At 39.0% G+C, this 17,208-nt stretch overlaps 1 protein-coding gene across 1 annotated transcript; it reads left to right on the top strand.

The window, feature by feature from the left end:
* The first annotated feature begins 3,292 nt into the window (after window positions 1-3,292).
* On the top strand, window positions 3,293-15,579 carry LOC142108191 (extracellular calcium-sensing receptor-like). Its single transcript, XM_075191817.1, has 5 exons — window positions 3,293-3,550; window positions 4,560-5,402; window positions 6,815-7,039; window positions 9,330-9,453; window positions 14,681-15,579. Exons 1-5 carry the CDS (start codon window positions 3,293-3,295, stop codon window positions 15,577-15,579), a joined length of 2,349 nt encoding a protein of 782 aa, XP_075047918.1.
* The last annotated feature ends 1,629 nt before the right edge of the window (window positions 15,580-17,208 follow it).

Here is a 17,208-nt window from a genome sequence, read left to right as displayed (position 1 = left end):
TGTACTGTTTACCCCGTATGGTCTATTGCTTGCATTATGTACAGCACTGCGGAAATCTTGTGGTGCCTTATAAATAAAGAATAATAATAATAATAATAATAATAATAATAATAATAATAATAATAATAATAATAATAATATGATATCAATAATAATAATAATAATAATAATAATAATAATAATATATTTCTTAATATTTGGGCAAACATATAATTTTTTTATTATTATTAGCAGAATCCCAATTTCAGCATTTGCAGAGTGAGTAAATCCTCCAACACATCATGTTGATCTATTTCCCTGGTGAACAGTCTGCTTCATAAATATATATCACTGCCCAAGACTTTGAAAATAGGTCCTTCAGTTTGTATTGGGTGAAATGACATAAGTTAAACCTAATTCCAAAACATTCTTATTTGTGGCCAAGATTTAAAATAATGTTATGGGTTTCCAAATGTTTATTGAGCACATAAAACTGATCTCAAATGGTCAACTGGCTGCCAACACAAAATAAAGTGCTACATTGCAAGAACCACGGAAAATGTGGGATACATCCAAGGACTCTTCTCACTTCTGCTGACTGGCTCTTTTCTTCAGACAGGTAGCATGTTGTTAACCAAAAATATACTGCCTATGGTAGTAAGAAAAGGAACCCTGGAACTCCCAAGACATCAGGAGACCCAACAAAGTTTAATTTTAATTGATCAGGTCTGCATATTTAAAAATTCCTGAACGCAAAGTGAAAATTCACCTTCTCAACAATAAAGTGTCCCCTAAAGAACACTTAACACGTGACTCAATATGATACAAGTAATATATGTGCCATATTGTGCCTTGGTGTTATTGCCTATATACATTCAGGACCTCATGTAGCGCTAATGTAGACACAATTTCTGTCTAAAATGCAGACGGAAAATACATCCCAAAAAAACCCTAATCTTATATGGGAATGCTGAGTTAGACAAATCTAAGCTGATGATCATCACTACCAGTTCTTACATCAGTGATCAAGCACCTTCAGATTTGCGTCTCCTAACAGACACATATGCGCTTGAGTCTCAGTCAATATAAGTCATATTTGCTCCAACATGCCCTTGGGTGCAGTATAATGTTTTTAGGAAGGCATCAACATTATACAGCTGGCGGGTCTTTGCATTGCCCTCTTAATAGCATGAATAGAGCTGTCGCCCTTACAAGTGATGTAAAGCTCACTGTCGGTATGTGTGTTTTGCGGAATTATTGTATTTCAGTATTTGAAGACGTATCATTTCCTAAAAGTCAGAAATTAGCTCAGTCACGATTAACAAATCAATGTAAATGTTGTCGGAATTTAGCTCTTCATTTTAATGACTACCACAGGACCACACATTATATTTATATAAAACATATCTTCTACAATGTTTTTAAATCTCATAAAAAAACTGTTTGTTTAAAGTATCAAACCTCATCATGTCTCCTGAATATATCTGTTCATCAATTCCCACCTCTCTTGAACATTTTTCACTGTCACTAACTTATGTCTACTTTATTTTTCTAAAACAGAATGAAGGTGTGTCTGTACTTTGAAGAATCGTACTTTGTGTATCTCTTCTTGCTTCTGCTAAGAAGTTGTGATAATACTTGTGGAACATCACTGAATGGGTGCAGACTGGCAAATGAGGACATTAATGGTTACTCTATAAAAGGGGATATCATACTTGGAGGGCTCTTTGCTGTCCATTTGGATGTAGAATATCCAGAAGTAACATTCAGAGAACAGCCACCACCTCTCCAATGTCGCACGTAAGCGCTTAAAATATGAGGCAAATTTAGAATTAGAATATAGTGTATTTATTTACATAATATTGCTTTTCCCCCATTATAATGTACATAGAGATATATCCAAATATAGGGGGGGGGAGACCATTTAGTACCATTCCCAAATGCTAGACCAGTAAATAAAGAGGGACTGCTCATGTGTAGCTTAAAGTATATTATTGAGGTAAAATTAAAAAAAAAAAAACATTGACGCAGCAAGATCTCAAGTGGGGCACTGAGCAAAAGTATACACGCCCAACCCCTTACCACTTTAGAACCCCCTCTTTCACAAAACAAAATGTTCCTATGTTCTATTTAAAGACAGCTTTGTTAAGATACATTTATTTAATAAATTAAACATTAGAGAACAGTATCATGGATGGAGATTTTGAGATATCTCTATATATTAACAAAAAATGGGATCAAATGGGCGCTCCTGGAGGGAAGGGGGGGGGGGAGAGGTAGGATTTTGGAATGCTGCCTCAGTCCCTATGGGATTGTCTCAAATCCCCACCGGTTAAGGGTATAGAAAACAATATATTTAGGGAGAGGGTGCAAATAGGGGTGGGATACAACAATTAGGAGGGATATCAGTTTGCAATCCATCCACTTTCTGAATATAAGCCGTAATTATTCTATATATTTGCAAATGATTTCCTAAATCTAAAATGCTTGGCCAATAGCAAATGAGTAACCTTAACCTCAGGATTTCATACTGATATCCATCCTTATTGTTGCATCCCATCCTTATTTGCGCCCTCTCCCTAAAAATATTGTATTCTATACATCTCTACATGTGCAAATTATTATCATATAAAGTGCGTTTGACCTCATTTCGCTCTGCCAGTCCTTCCAGCACTTATTTTAAGTAAAATGTTTAGGCTAATGCAGGGTTTCCCAAACCCAGTCCTCAGGGCTCCCTAACAGTGCAGGTTTTCTGGATCACATGTGACATAATTAGGACCACCTGTGGATCTGTTACAATGTGTCAGTCAGTAATGAATACACCTGTGCTCCAGCAAGGAGCTATGGAAAATCTGCACTGTTGGGGAGCCCTGAGGACTGGGTTTGGGAAACCCTGGGCTAATGCAACCAGTTTATGAACTGGGTGGTAGTATCCCCATGCCCCCAATTGTGTGAAATCTATTTCAAAATTACGTAAACCTGATTGTTATCACACATGCTAGATTAATATATTGAGACATAAATAGAAGGTACGCATTAGGGTAAAAAGAAATTTTGATTCAGTAAGACACTGTAGATGCCACAGATTATTACCAAAGCCATTGTAACGTCACTACAGCACAGTACACCACAGTAATCTTTAAAAGGGTCATTGGAATTCAAAGAATCACCCAGATCCCCACAATCAGTGCTTTGTTTATATGTTTCCTTTCAAAGTATAAAATAATGAAATCATTCATACTTTTACTTATTATTGTTACTTACATTGATTATTTGTAGGTTTCATATAAGGTATTACCGTTATCTCCTGGCTATGGTGTATGCTATATGGGAAATCAACAGGTCACCAGATATTCTACCAAATATTACACTTGGTTTTAAATTGTTTGACTCCTGCTATAATGAAGTTAGATCATTGATGGGAACAACATGGATCTTATCAGGGAAAAAACAAACAGCACCAAATTTCAACTGTGAAAGAGAGGGCATGCCAGCTGCTATAGTTGGGGACATGACTTCTAAGGCCTCAATACCAATAGCCAGAATTCTTGGACTGTACAGATTTCCTCAGGTAAGTTCCTTGCAAGATACTGCTGAATGCAGCATATGGGGGTATATTTACTAAACTGCGGTTTTGAAAAAGCGGAGATGTTGCCCATATATGTCTGTTGAAAAATTCTCAAAACAAAGTGCAGTGATTCTGTAGTTACAACTTTAAAATATTCTACACCATTCACATTTAATATCATACAATTTCATTATATGTTTCACTTTCACTACTAAACACTCTGGTAATCCTTTAAACACGGAAAGAATAGGTGTGCAAACACTAAAGAAGATGATAATTGATTTTGTATTAATTACGTTGCAGGTAGTTGTAATATAAAGTAAAGAAACAACACAAAGCAATATAGTGTCATATATATATTTGTTGTCATATGTCTATGCTTTCCTAACTGTGAAGTCTTTATGTTCTTACCATGTTGTTCTAGTCATATACTACCTGTTTTCTGGTCCTTTCTCAATGTTCCAAAAAAGTTTGCAATGACAATTGAGATGGATCTCTTGGATAAATTTTGAAGAGGCAAGTTTAAGTTGTGTACATTTTCAAGACAAATCTATGTCATTCAGAATGTGATAAAATCACAAAACGTTATGCAAAGTGTATTAAATATTCCCTAATTCAGGATAAGCATTCTTTTTCTCATGATATGAAAAATTTGTTGTTTATAATGTTTAGTTTGCATGTGACTGTGATTCATTCTCTCTGGGAGTACCATTCAAGAAAATCCATCACATTGAAAGCCATGAAATTTCAATTGCATTCTTTGGGGGAAATTCAATTCCCCGCGGTGTTTTTTAGAACAACGCGGTGCGTGCATCATTACCGTTGAATTTTAACACGGATTTCTGCTGGCGGCTCAGAGCAAAAATCAGCATTGAAATTACTGTCCTAACAGTAATAATGCTCTTCAATTACCGTAGTAAAGGAATTTAATCTCCCCAATATATTTTAATGTGTAATATGCAATGGCTTTATATTTTTATATGTTGCTTATCTTTCCTTTCTCTTTAACTAGATAAGTTATGCTGCAGCACACCCAATTCTCAGTGATAAATTACAATTCCCATCTTTCTTTAGAACCATATCTAATGATGACTATGAGATTTTAGGAATTGCAGATTTGGTGAATCACTTTAACTGGACTTGGGTGGGGATCATAAGCTCTGATAATGAATTGGGAAGATCAGGTTCTCAGTTGCTGATCAAGGAAGTAGAACAGAATGGAGGCTGCATTGCGTTCCTTGAAATTCTACCGATCTTCAGATCCATGATGTCAGTTTTGCGCATAGTAGATGTCATCAAGAACTCAAAAGCCACAGTCATCATTGTGTATTCCACGATGGAGAACGTTATTTCTCTTATGGAGGAGGCCTCATTTCACAATATTACAGATAAAGTGTGGTTTGGCGGTGGCAGCTGGTCCATCACTTCCGACTTCCCCAGAACAGACATTTTAACAACTTTAAATGGCAGTCTAGGTGTCTCACCTTCAAGTGGAAAAATTCCTGGTTTTAAAGAATTTCTTTACAGCATCCATCCATCTAAATTCCCAGATGACATCTTTATTAAAACCTTTTGGCAGACTGCTTTTGGTTGTGTTTGGCCAACAGATATTCCTTATAATTATACATTTTCAAACACTTCTGAAAACAAAACTCATTGGTGCACAGGGAAGGAGAGAATACACAGTATTGATCCAAATGTATATGATGTCTACAAGTTCGTATACACATACAAAATTCACAATGCAGTTTTTGTGATTGCCCATGCTTTACACGAGATGCATTCCTGTAAACCAGGACACGGACCCTTTCTCAATGGATCCTGTGCAGATATTTTTAGCTATAAACATTGGCAGGTACAGTATAACATATAACATCCCTGCTGATGTGTTTTGTTGATGGTTTGTTTTAATAGAAAATGCTTATATATTCCTCTCTCTTAATATGTTAAGTCTTAGGCTTTGTTTTTTAGGAATTATTTATTGTTTGCAAATGCATATGACTATATTAGTTAGTAAAAATTTGAAATAAAATCTACAATGCATTTTATAAAACATTTAACCCACACGGGCCGGGTACGAATTAGCGATGAGCAGAATTCCGACAACAGGGATACTAAAACAGAACATACAAATTCATACTAAATTCCGACACTAAACATACATATTCCGACACTAAAACAGAACATACAAACTCCACACAGATATGGTCATGGTCTAGAATTGAACTCATGTCCCCAGTGCTGTGAGGCAGAAATGCTAACCACTTAGCCATCGTGCTGCCTGTACATCTTACTGAATTCCAAAAACATGGATGTAGACACTAAAATGCCGATGGGTGTTCTAGCGACATGCAGTAAATGTAGACTTTCAGAAAAAGTGAGAACGGAAATTTGCGTCAGTAGTCAATGCCAGCAGTCTGATTGTCGTGACTGTCAGAGGGGTGGTTTTTATAAACACTTTTAACTTTGGCAGCGCTACAGTTAACAGTTTCTAAGACAGACCCCTACACTTTTATTTTAGCTTTTGTATTAACAGTTATACCTTATCCTGGCACCGGGTGCTCACATAGCCCCCTTAAGACCATCAATCTCACTGTCGCCAAGTGAAGTGACGAGAATCAAACTTTGTTGTCACTGTTTAATTTTTTTTTACATTTACTACATGTCGCTATAATACCCATCGAGATTTTAGTGTCTACATCTATGTTGTTGGAATTCTGCTCATCGGTTTACTGTGTCAAAATCTCTATGGTAAGGCATGTAGAATTTATGTTAGTCGAACCTATATAAACCTTATTCATACAATATTAGACAAAATAATCAAAATGTATCTGTTAAAGCCATATATATTAACTTAAATGTCATAGAAACTCTTATATAAGAATTTTAATAGCAAAATTCCAATGTAGTCCAAGAAGAGAGCATATGAAAATAGGGTACGTTCTTACTAAACTCTACTCTAATCCAGTTTATTGTTGCTTAATGCATTGATAGTGCCATTCACCTCTAACCATGCAGGTCGTTAATAGTATTGAGTATTTAATGAGCTGGGTTTGAATGGTTTGATCAGCCTGTAACTCTAGGAGGTTCTAAAATGGATTTTTCAAGTTCTCTTTGTCAAGTGGTATAGCTTACATGAAATAGGGAAATGTCCTGGTGTAACAATCCAATATTATCAGATTTCATAAATATGTTGAAAAGTACAAAACATGGATAATCCATTTGTGCTATTATTACAAAATGTAAAAAAAATTGTTTCTCTTTCAGCTCCTTCACTACGTTAAAAAAATAAATTTCATCAATACTGCAGGGGAACAAATATTCTTCGATAAGAATGGAGATATACTCCTTTATATGGATATCCTAAACTGGCAGCTCTATGACAATGGTAGCAATCAGTATGTCCAAATTGGCAGGTATGATGCACGTGCTCCTAAAGGCCAGGAACTACAGTTGGAAGAAGGAAAGATTGTCTGGAATGGACACAGTCATGTACGTTTTAGTCATTGGCATGCTAGATACATAAATATATCTTTATGGCTATTTTGCAATCAGTTGATGGTACATGTAAGTTAGGACAATATATATATATATATATATATATATATATATATGTGGTAGGTGCAACAGAAGGAGGGCGCAATAGTGATGTCAACAGATTATACTGAACAAAGTGGGTACAGAATAGGTTGGCATAAGGATGTGATACAAATCTCTGGGTTGGTATCCAACAATGATGTAGTTGAACCAGTTCATAAATCCAAACGCTAGACAGAATGTTCAAGCATGACAGTCACTGATGTAAAGATAGTCAATTTCTAATGCCACAGTATGAGGTGTGCTAGCTAACCATATGGAGCTCGTTGAACAGAAGTAATACTGTTTGCGATTCAACAGATAGACAGGATTAAGTGGAATTGCGTGTAACGATACAGTTCACCAGATAACAAATCAAATAGGTGGGAGCGTACCAGAAAGTAAAATAAAACCAGCTTATCTGTATCAAGGTCTCCGACAGGAAATCTCAGCTCCGTAGTATATAGCACATACGGGTCTCTGGTGTCTGCAGTCGCCACACTGTCAGCTCGTGTATTCCGCTGGTTAGAATGTAAATATCCGCCCCAACATTCTAACCAGCGGAATACACGAGCTGACAGTGTGGCGACTGCAGACACCAGAGACCCGTATGTGCTATATACTACGGAGCTGAGATTTCCTGTCGGAGACCTTGATACAGATAAGCTGGTTTTATTTTACTTTCTGGTACGCTCCCACCTATTTGATTTGTTATCTGGTGAACTGTATCGTTACACGCAATTCCACTTAATCCTGTCTATCTGTTGAATCGCAAACAGTATTACTTCTGTTCAACGAGCTCCATATGGTTAGCTAGCACACCTCATACTGTGGCATTAGAAATTGACTATCTTTACATCAGTGACTGTCATGCTTGAACATTCTGTCTAGCGTTTGGATTTATGAACTGGTTCAACTACATCATTGTTGGATACCAACCCAGAGATTTGTATCACATCCTTATGCCAACCTATTCTGTACCCACTTTGTTCAGTATAATCTGTTGACATCACTATTGCGCCCTCCTTCTGTTGCACCTACCACATCTATTTTCGGCCTTACCAGCCAGAGTTTTGAAGGAAGGCTGCCTCCTCACATGGAAGAGGTGTATATGTGGGTTTAACTTTATCACTTCATTTATACAATACTGCATTGAGCGCCAGTGTTTATATCTGGTTGTCTACATATATATATATATATATATGTATATATATATATATATATATATATATATATATATATATATATATATAATATAAATGCTTAGTGGCGTGTGTTAGTCTGTCTGTGTGTGTGTGTGTGTATGGAAAAAATAAAACCAAGCTGCAGCGCCACCTGCTGGGTGGAGTTATACACTGACCTACTAAATTCTTAGTGTGCGTGGAAAAAAACAATTCAGAAAGGGCTGAAATTTGGTATACTAAGATGTTTTAATTTGTTAATTTAATTTGTTAATTGTTAAAAGTGTTTATAAAGATTTAAAAAATATATATATATATTTCTTGAAGGAGAAGTGACAGTTGAGAGTGGTTGGTGGTTGCCGGGGGTGACAGTGGGGAGTGGTTGGTGGTTGCCGGGGGTGACAGAGTGAGAGGAGTGTGATACTCAGGACCGCTGAGAGAGATCCCTGTGTCTGGATAGACATCTGGATAGATGTGGCGATGAAAATGAAGGATGAGGTGATGGAGAAGAATGATGAGGTGGTGACATGTGGACAAAACCACGTTAAAAAAGGGCGCTTACGTCGGGAAGTAACTCTCTTCTTCCCAGGAGGCCTGGGCTATGGCCCAAATGCATGACAAGAACCTTTTTAACACCTTAAGTAGCTTGATTTGACTAGAATGCATGAGTATCATGCACGGGTTAACTTGTATATATATATATATATATATATATATATATATATATATATATATAGATTGCTCAGTTTATTGTATATAGTTATTTTTGAAACAATTTGCAAATCTCTTTTCGAAATGTAAATTGAATGAAGATTGCTGAACAGTGGCTGAAGTTATATGGTATATTTGGATAAGTAATATTTTATCTTTACCTCCAAATGGTCCAACTGTTGAAGGGCAGTATTTATTTTAGATCTAAATGTTCTTGACCCTTTTTTACTCTTTGTTTTACTTGTTCTGTCTCCTTACCTTTTCTTTCACTTCATGGTTCATTACATTTACTTGCTTGCTGCAAATTGTTTCAGCCCCCGATCTCAGTCTGCAGTAATCCTTGTCCAAAAGGCTTTAGAAGATCCGCTGGTCAAGGAAAAAAGATTTGTTGTTTTGATTGTGTTCCATGCTCAGATGGAGAGATTCTAAACTCAAAAGGTATGTAGTATTATATATTTTGTATACATTTACTTAATGTATGTGAGTCTCATATTTCGATGACCCACAGTACATGGGTTGGGTACAGTTTACCGACTCTGAAATGACAGACAACAAGGAGACCTGCAAAAACCCAATGAGTATAAAAGCGACCTAAAAATAATGGACCTAAAAAGCGACACAGCACATTTCTGAAGACAGCCGAATGCTAACAGCTACTAACTGCAAACACCTTTTTTGCTGGCACTTCAGTTTCACGTCACTTAACAGAGCGAACTAGAGAAATGATAATTTAAAGTGGCAATGTGAGGACCCCGTAACTGCACACATTAATCTAAAGTGTGTAGTGGTGGGGTCCTTCTCATTGTGATCTACACAGATCATAAGAATCTGCAATATATTAAGTTTAATAAGAGGTTGAATCCTAGATAGGCATTACATACCGACTAGGGCAGGCATGGCCAAACTGTGGCTCTCCAGCTGTTGTAAAACTACAGGCCCCAGCATGCTTTGCCAGTAGATTGTTAGCCGATAGCTAGCATGGCATGCTGGGACCTGTAGTTTCACAACACCTGGAGAGCCACGTGTTGGCCAGGCTTGGACTAGGATCTAGCTATACCAAAGCTGATACTTTAATTTTCCAGCAACACATTGAAGTTGCGGAAATGATACCCATTATTTCTCAATCACAGATTAAAACAGTCCAGACCCAGGATCTTTCTATTCAGATCCAACAAACTCAAGGATAGTTCGCTAAAGACACAACCTCTCACTGTGAGAAACCAAACTTGCAGCACTACTTATAATTAAACAATTTAAATGAAAATAGACCTCCTGATCACCAAATCAATTTAGAGGATCTGTTTAATAAGTAATACATGAATAAAAGCAACACCTAAATATCAATTGAGAATTAAGCAATCAGTCTAATATATCATAAAGTTAAACCAAAAATTAATAGAAACCGTGTCCAGCATTGATAATAAACATTTGAGACAGTGAAATGCTGACCACATTTATGCAGTATGCAGAAGCTCTGAGTGAGCAGCAATTCTAGCGTTAAGAAGGTTCATTCAGCGATTTTGTTATCCATGAATAGAATATATTATTTATATGTGGGCCCACATCTATATGATACGTTAAATAGATCCAATCATCTTTAATGAAAAAACTAAATTCAGTATGCGCTGCTCTGTTAGTGTTCTATTAAGAATGATTCTCTTATAGTAACCTCCAGTTCCGTATGAAATTCAATAGGGAATCCTCTCAACATATTGAAAGATAATAGAGTGATTTAGCAGTCCAACAACAGTGTGTTATCGTCCGAATTGGTGAGTCTGTATAGCTATCTATTCATAGCATTAAGCAACACCACAAACCAACTGTGACACTGATATCTCCTTATCAACAGTGCTCACCTGTCCCGCTGGTGAAACTCCCGATGTGTATTATTAGCGGATATGCGTGAGTGTCTTAGCTCTGTTGTGACCCTCTCTAGCTGGCGGTCTGGCCCCCGGGTCGTTATTCATCTCATGCAGGCTGCCACATACGATGTTTAGACGGATGTATTCAGTGTGTGCTCTGCGGCACTTGATAACAGACCACTGCCTCGGCCAATCCCTGGCTCTCCTCCTCTAACTGGGACACTGATAGAATTCTAAGCAACTCGCTTAATACTCCAAAGCCCAGGAGGCAGAAGATGCCAATGCAAGCAGCATGCAATGCAGCAGGCTGCAGGTAGATCCTGACAGTATCCCCCCTTTAGTGCGGATTCTGGACACCCGTATTACAAAAAGTGATTAAAACTGTCATAGTCCACTGTATGGAGCCGGCATGCAAGTCTTCGATCAAGGACGGAAAGGCGATGGAGATCATGCCAGAGGGACGTTGAGGCGCCGCAGACTCTGCTCGCTTCTTTTGCCTTTTCTTCTTGCGAGAATTATTCGGAACAGCAGCCTGTACCAATTGGGTGGTGTACAGTGGTATCTCTTGCCCTGATGAGATAGGTGGTATTGCTGAATGTACAAAGGCCCCGTAAGATGGCATAGTGGGAGATGTTGCAAACTTGCCATATACTGCCTCAGTAAAGGACTGCAAGTCCGATAGGATGGGATGATCCACATTAATAAATAGATTTACACAGTTCAAAACTTCCCTTTTAAAATGCAATATTAGAAAAAATACCTGTCTCTTAGGGTCATTAACGAGGCTAGGTACGGAGGAAAAATGTGAAGCACAAAACCTCAGAAGGGTACTATGCTGTTGAAGCTGCGAGTGAGAAGCCTCAAAGTGGACAGTACAGTGAGAAGCCTCAGAGCGAACAGTACAGGGAGAAGCCTCAGAGTACTGTGAGAATACTCAGAGGGACAGCACTAAGTGTCAACACAAGTTGAACCGTATTAAGTGGCAACTCGGGCTGAACTGGACTAGCCGGAATCTGGGGTTGAAGCGGACTAGGCAGCAACTCGGTCTGAACCGTCAGCAACATTTCTGGAGTGGACTGGAGGAACAGGGCCCTCTCTGGAGTGGGCTGTAGAGGAAGTGCCCTCTTGGAAGCAGACTGGTAGGGCAGCGGCCTCTCGGAAGCAGGCTGAAAGGGCAGAGCCCTCTCAGAAGCAGGCTGGAAGAGCAGCACTCTCTCAGAATCAGGCTGGTAGGGCAGCACCCTCTCGAAAGCAGGCTGGAAGGGCAGCTCCCTCTCGGAAGCAGGATGGAAGGGCAGCATCCGTTCTGGAGCAGGCTGGAAGGGCAGCCCACTCTCAGAAGTAGATAATGTCTCTGGACCGGAGAAAAAAAAACTTCAACTCAGGACTGGAGACAGAAGACAGATACTCAGGACTGGGGACAGGGGCTAGCAGCTTGGAAATGGAGACAGAGGCTGGCAGCTTGGAACTGTAGGCAGAGACTGAAGACTCGAGAGTGGAGGCAGAGGCTGAAGACTCGAGACCGGAGGCAGAGGCTGAAGAGTCCGAACAAGTGGCAGAGGCTGGAGACTCGGAACAGGACGCAAAGGATGGCACCTTGGAAAAGGAGGCAGAATATGGCACCCCGGAACTGGAGGCAGGGGGTGGCACCCCGGAACTGGTTGGCACCTTGGAACTGGAGGCAGAGGATGGCACATGGAACTGGAGGCAGAGGATGGCACCTCGGAACTGGCGACAGGATATGGCACCTCGGAACTGACGACAGGATATGGCACCTCTGGACCATCGACAGGAACTGGCACCTCTAAACAAGCGGCAGAAACTGGCAACTCTGGACAAGCGGCAGAAACTGGCAACTCTGGACAAGTGGCAGAAACTGGCACCTCAGAGCAGGCGGCTGGAACTGGTGCCTCAAGGCAGGCGACTGGAACTGGCATCCCATGGCAGGCGGTTGGAACTGGCGGACTAGGCCTCATCCAGGGAGCAGAAAAGGATGTAATGTGGGAACAGGAAGTGAAGCGCAAACAAATCCAGAATGAGGGGAATAAACAGAAGACGCTTCTGCAGGCTGGCGTGGTCTGCGGAGAGGACAGTTTTGTAAAAAGTGTATATTAATGACACAGTAGAGACATAATTTATTAGTTCTTCTGCACCGCCGCTCCTCTTCGGTCAGATGGGGGCATGGACTACCTGTGATCCTGGAGTTTGTTACACCATAGTTCTTGGTAAACAGTAAATTTGTAGTAGCACTATTAAAAGATGATGTTTGTGCTGATTCAGCAGTAGAGAAGGTTGGTTGAGGCAAATCAAGAGTATTTGAATTGTGAGAAACAAAATCTGAATGGGTTCATAAGTAGGGCTGAAAAATGAGCCAGCTGAGATTGCAATAAAATTATATCTGCTTGTAGATGCTGTAGCTGAGTTAGCTCATTGATGTGTAAGGCAGACATTATGCAGCAGGAATAAAAATCTAAAGTGGAATCTATCACACGGCTCCAAAGCTGGTTTTTGGGCTGGTCATACTGTCACACTTCAATGTAGAAATTGCAGCTAAGGAGCCCGGAATAAGGTGAAACACACAATGTTTATTGCAGGATGTTACAACCCGAATGGTGTAGGTATAAAATGAGGATTGCAGGGAGATGCAGAAAGCAAAAACCAGGAACACATCTGATATAGGTGAACCAGTAATATGAAGAAATTCCAGGGAACAGGTGAACCAGGAGCACAGAAGGGAACAGCACAGCAACAGCAACAACAACAACAATGACCAGCAAGGTATACTGGGAGTGACAGGTATAAGTAGAGAGACACCCAGGTGCAAGAGATAATTGGTGAACAGAGGCACTGCAGATAATACATAAAACTCCAAAGTCCAGGAGGCAGGCAACATGCAATGCAGAGGGCTGCAGGCAGATCCTAAAACAAGGCTTCTTTTAAAAAGGATGTCAGGGAATTTGTTCTGGCCTGTAAGTGTTTTGTCCAGGAGACTGAAATAAGATACCTCTTCATTTAAGATCCTTAATGAATCAGGCCCCTAGATCCTAACAGGCTACAAATAAAATTATCCAAGGATTATATTATAGAATTACCAATTTTGTAAAGATCTAAATATCATTTGGATAATAGATTGATTCAGTAAAATGATTAATTTTGTAAAACTTGCTGAATGACCTTCTGTTACAACTCTAGCTTCACTTTTTTTTCAGACCGTTGTCAGACTACATGGTATTCCATTGGATATTGCTTCTGTTAGATGTTTATTTCCAGGTTTCGAAAAGTATTTTTCTCAAATTCAAGGTTATCACTCTCTTCTACATATCATCCACAGAGCAAAAGTCAAACTAAATTGACCAAACATGTTTTAGAACAATATCTAAAATGTTTCTGATTTACAGAATGATTAATCTGGGTTTTTTGCCTTGGGTAGAATTTGTTTATAATAATTACTTTTATGTTTCTACTGGTGATTTACCTTTCTAAATATCTTTATTTCTCAAGAGTTTAAGTATAATAATGTTGAGGTATTTGTGGACATAACCCATACCCATTTTCACGAGAATGAAGTCTTCAGAAAACACCATATCAATAAACTGAGAACCAATGATATTTCCTAGACATGCATCTCAAAGCAAATGTTCACAAAATATTTAAAATCTCAATATCCACTAGTTCCTGGTGGATTTATAGACTTCTGTTTTCATGAATATTGGCTCTGCCAGAAAAATTACTGACAGATTCGCTTAAAAAATGACATAATACTTTCCAAATACAATAGTAATTGTTTCTGTATTTTTCCTTAGATGGCGCTGAATGCATCAAATGTCCAGAAGATCAGTGGCCAAATACATCAAAAGAGAAATGTGTTCCAAAACTCATCCAGTTTCTGGCTTATGATGAGTTTTTGGGTTTCTCTTTAGCTATCATTTCAATAATTTGCTGTGTTCTCACTTTTTCTGTGCTTTGTTTGTTTATTATTAAACATAAAACACCCATAGTTAAGGCCAACAACAGAGAACTTAGTTATCTACTACTGGTCTCCATTATGTTTTGCTTCCTGTGCTCTTTAGTATTCATCGGACGACCCAACCTGATAACCTGCATGCTGCGCCAAGTGGTGTTTGGAATTATCTTCTCCATTTGTCTATCAGCGATACTAGCCAAGACTATCACTGTCATCCTGATATTCAGTGCTAAAAATCCAGATAGTAAAATTAAAAGACTTGTTGGACTGAGAATTCCTATATACATTGTTCCTTCCTGTACACTGGTCCAGATAATCTTATGCTTACTATGGTTATGTAGTTCTGCTCCTTTTGCAGAGTACAATATGGTAGCAGAGATTGGAACTATAATTATTGAATGCAATGAAGGATCTAAAGTATTATTTGCATGTGTTTTGGGCTACATGGGACTCTTGGCTTCTATCAGCCTACTTGTTGCCTTTCTTGCTAGGAACCTACCCGACACCTTCAATGAAGCCAAGTTTATCACTTTCAGCATGCTAGTGTTTGCCAGTGTCTGGATTACATTTATCCCAGCTTATCTAAGCACCAAAGGAAAACACATGGTCGCAGTGGAGATATTTGCCATCATATCTTCCAGTGCTGGGCTCCTTGTGTGCATATTCTTTCCTAAATGTTACATTATTTTACTGCAGCCTGAAATGAACAATAAGAAATATATAACAGGAAGAAAATGACCCAAACATTATGAGAACTATGTAAAATGGCATACAATCTGTAAAGCATGATAATTGAAATACCAACAACTCCACCTAAGCATATGCCTCCTTTTATTATAATGATGACTGCACAAAAATTACAGTAATTACTGCAGTTTATCTACTCTTACCCTTCTTTGCTGCAGTCCTTTACTTTTTGAGTCTGTCTTTGCTTTTCTTGACTGTGCAGTAGCTTACAAACACAGCATCTCACAGTTGCGCAAATATTGACAGTCGCTACGCATGTACCACCACTATTCCCTTTACTGGATAGACCCTAAAGGACCCTCAATGAACACATATCTCTCCGACCCTCCAATTCTCGCTGTCAATCTGGGCATTTTGCACCCGCACATTTGGCTAAATTAAGGACCTTCAATGGATGACCCTGCTTTGGAATAAAACTGGTTTTCTCCCAGTCTCGATTCAAGCGCTTTTTAATACTGGACCTCCCATAATATTAATTTCTTCTCCGATACCATGCTCCTCCTCCTTTTTCAACAAATTTTCCGGGCTCCGGGATTGCTATGCCCTACTCACAACGGCCTTGTATCAATATTTGCAACTTTGCCTCTTCTTTTACACCAAATTCAAAAATTACACCCCGCATATTCCCACTGCGATGAAAGCCTTCTGCCTCCGTAGATCCTCCTCCAGCGGCCTGATCTCAACATTTTACTCACTAATCATCAAATACCGCCAATTGCCCAAAGAGCACCATGAACTCAGGTGAGAGAGTGATATGGGTATCAACCCTGAAGCCTGGTCCTGAATTTGCAAGGAAATCGCCAAAAGCTCTAATGGCACTCAATTGAAAGGGAATGCATACAAGCTATACTTGCTGGAAGGGTGCTCGTGAGCTGATTTCCAATATTACTGATGGAACACATGCTAGTTGCAGCCCGAACCCTCATAGCATCACATTGGAAACTACAGCCCCCCTCCATCCAAGTACTAACACATACGATCTGGCACATATACAAGCTGGAACACATAACCAGCATTATTCACGACCGCCCCCACCAATTTTCTAACATCTGGGCACTCTAGGCCTTTCACTGGGCTGACTGTCCAGCTCTAGCTTCGTAATTACCTGTATCTCCTCAATCTCATATATTTACTACGTGGTCTGGTTCCCTCTCCTCCTAACATCCCCCTTACTCCCTTCACTCTGCCAATCCAACCCCTCCTACCCCCTTCCTTTTCTCCACCTCCAACACATTCTTAACTGTAAGCTATGTAATCAAAAGTGTTATTATGATCAAAGCTTTTTTTTATGTTTCTCAATTAATGTTGTATTATATAAGAATGTCATGCAAACGCATTCCTTCCCCTACCGCTCCCCCTCCTTCTTAATTTTTGTCCCACCCTCCCCATTTACTTGTCAAAAAAATTCTCAATAAAAATATTTTCAAAAACAATATTGATTGTCAATTTAAATTATGCATATTGTTCCTTATTGATTTTTATTTAATTTTATATATAGCACAAAAATTTTATGCAGCTTTGTGCACACAGGTTTTGTTCTATGCAGTGTCCCTGCCTCGTAAAGCTTAAAATCAGATATATGATGCATGGAATAAAGAGAGACAAAAAATGGTTGTTTAT

The sequence above is a fragment of the Mixophyes fleayi genome, chromosome 12 (genome assembly GCF_038048845.1).
Source record: "Mixophyes fleayi isolate aMixFle1 chromosome 12, aMixFle1.hap1, whole genome shotgun sequence".
NCBI classification, from domain to species: Eukaryota; Metazoa; Chordata; class Amphibia; order Anura; family Limnodynastidae; genus Mixophyes; species Mixophyes fleayi.
This window is presented reverse-complemented; position numbering and strand designations above follow the sequence as displayed.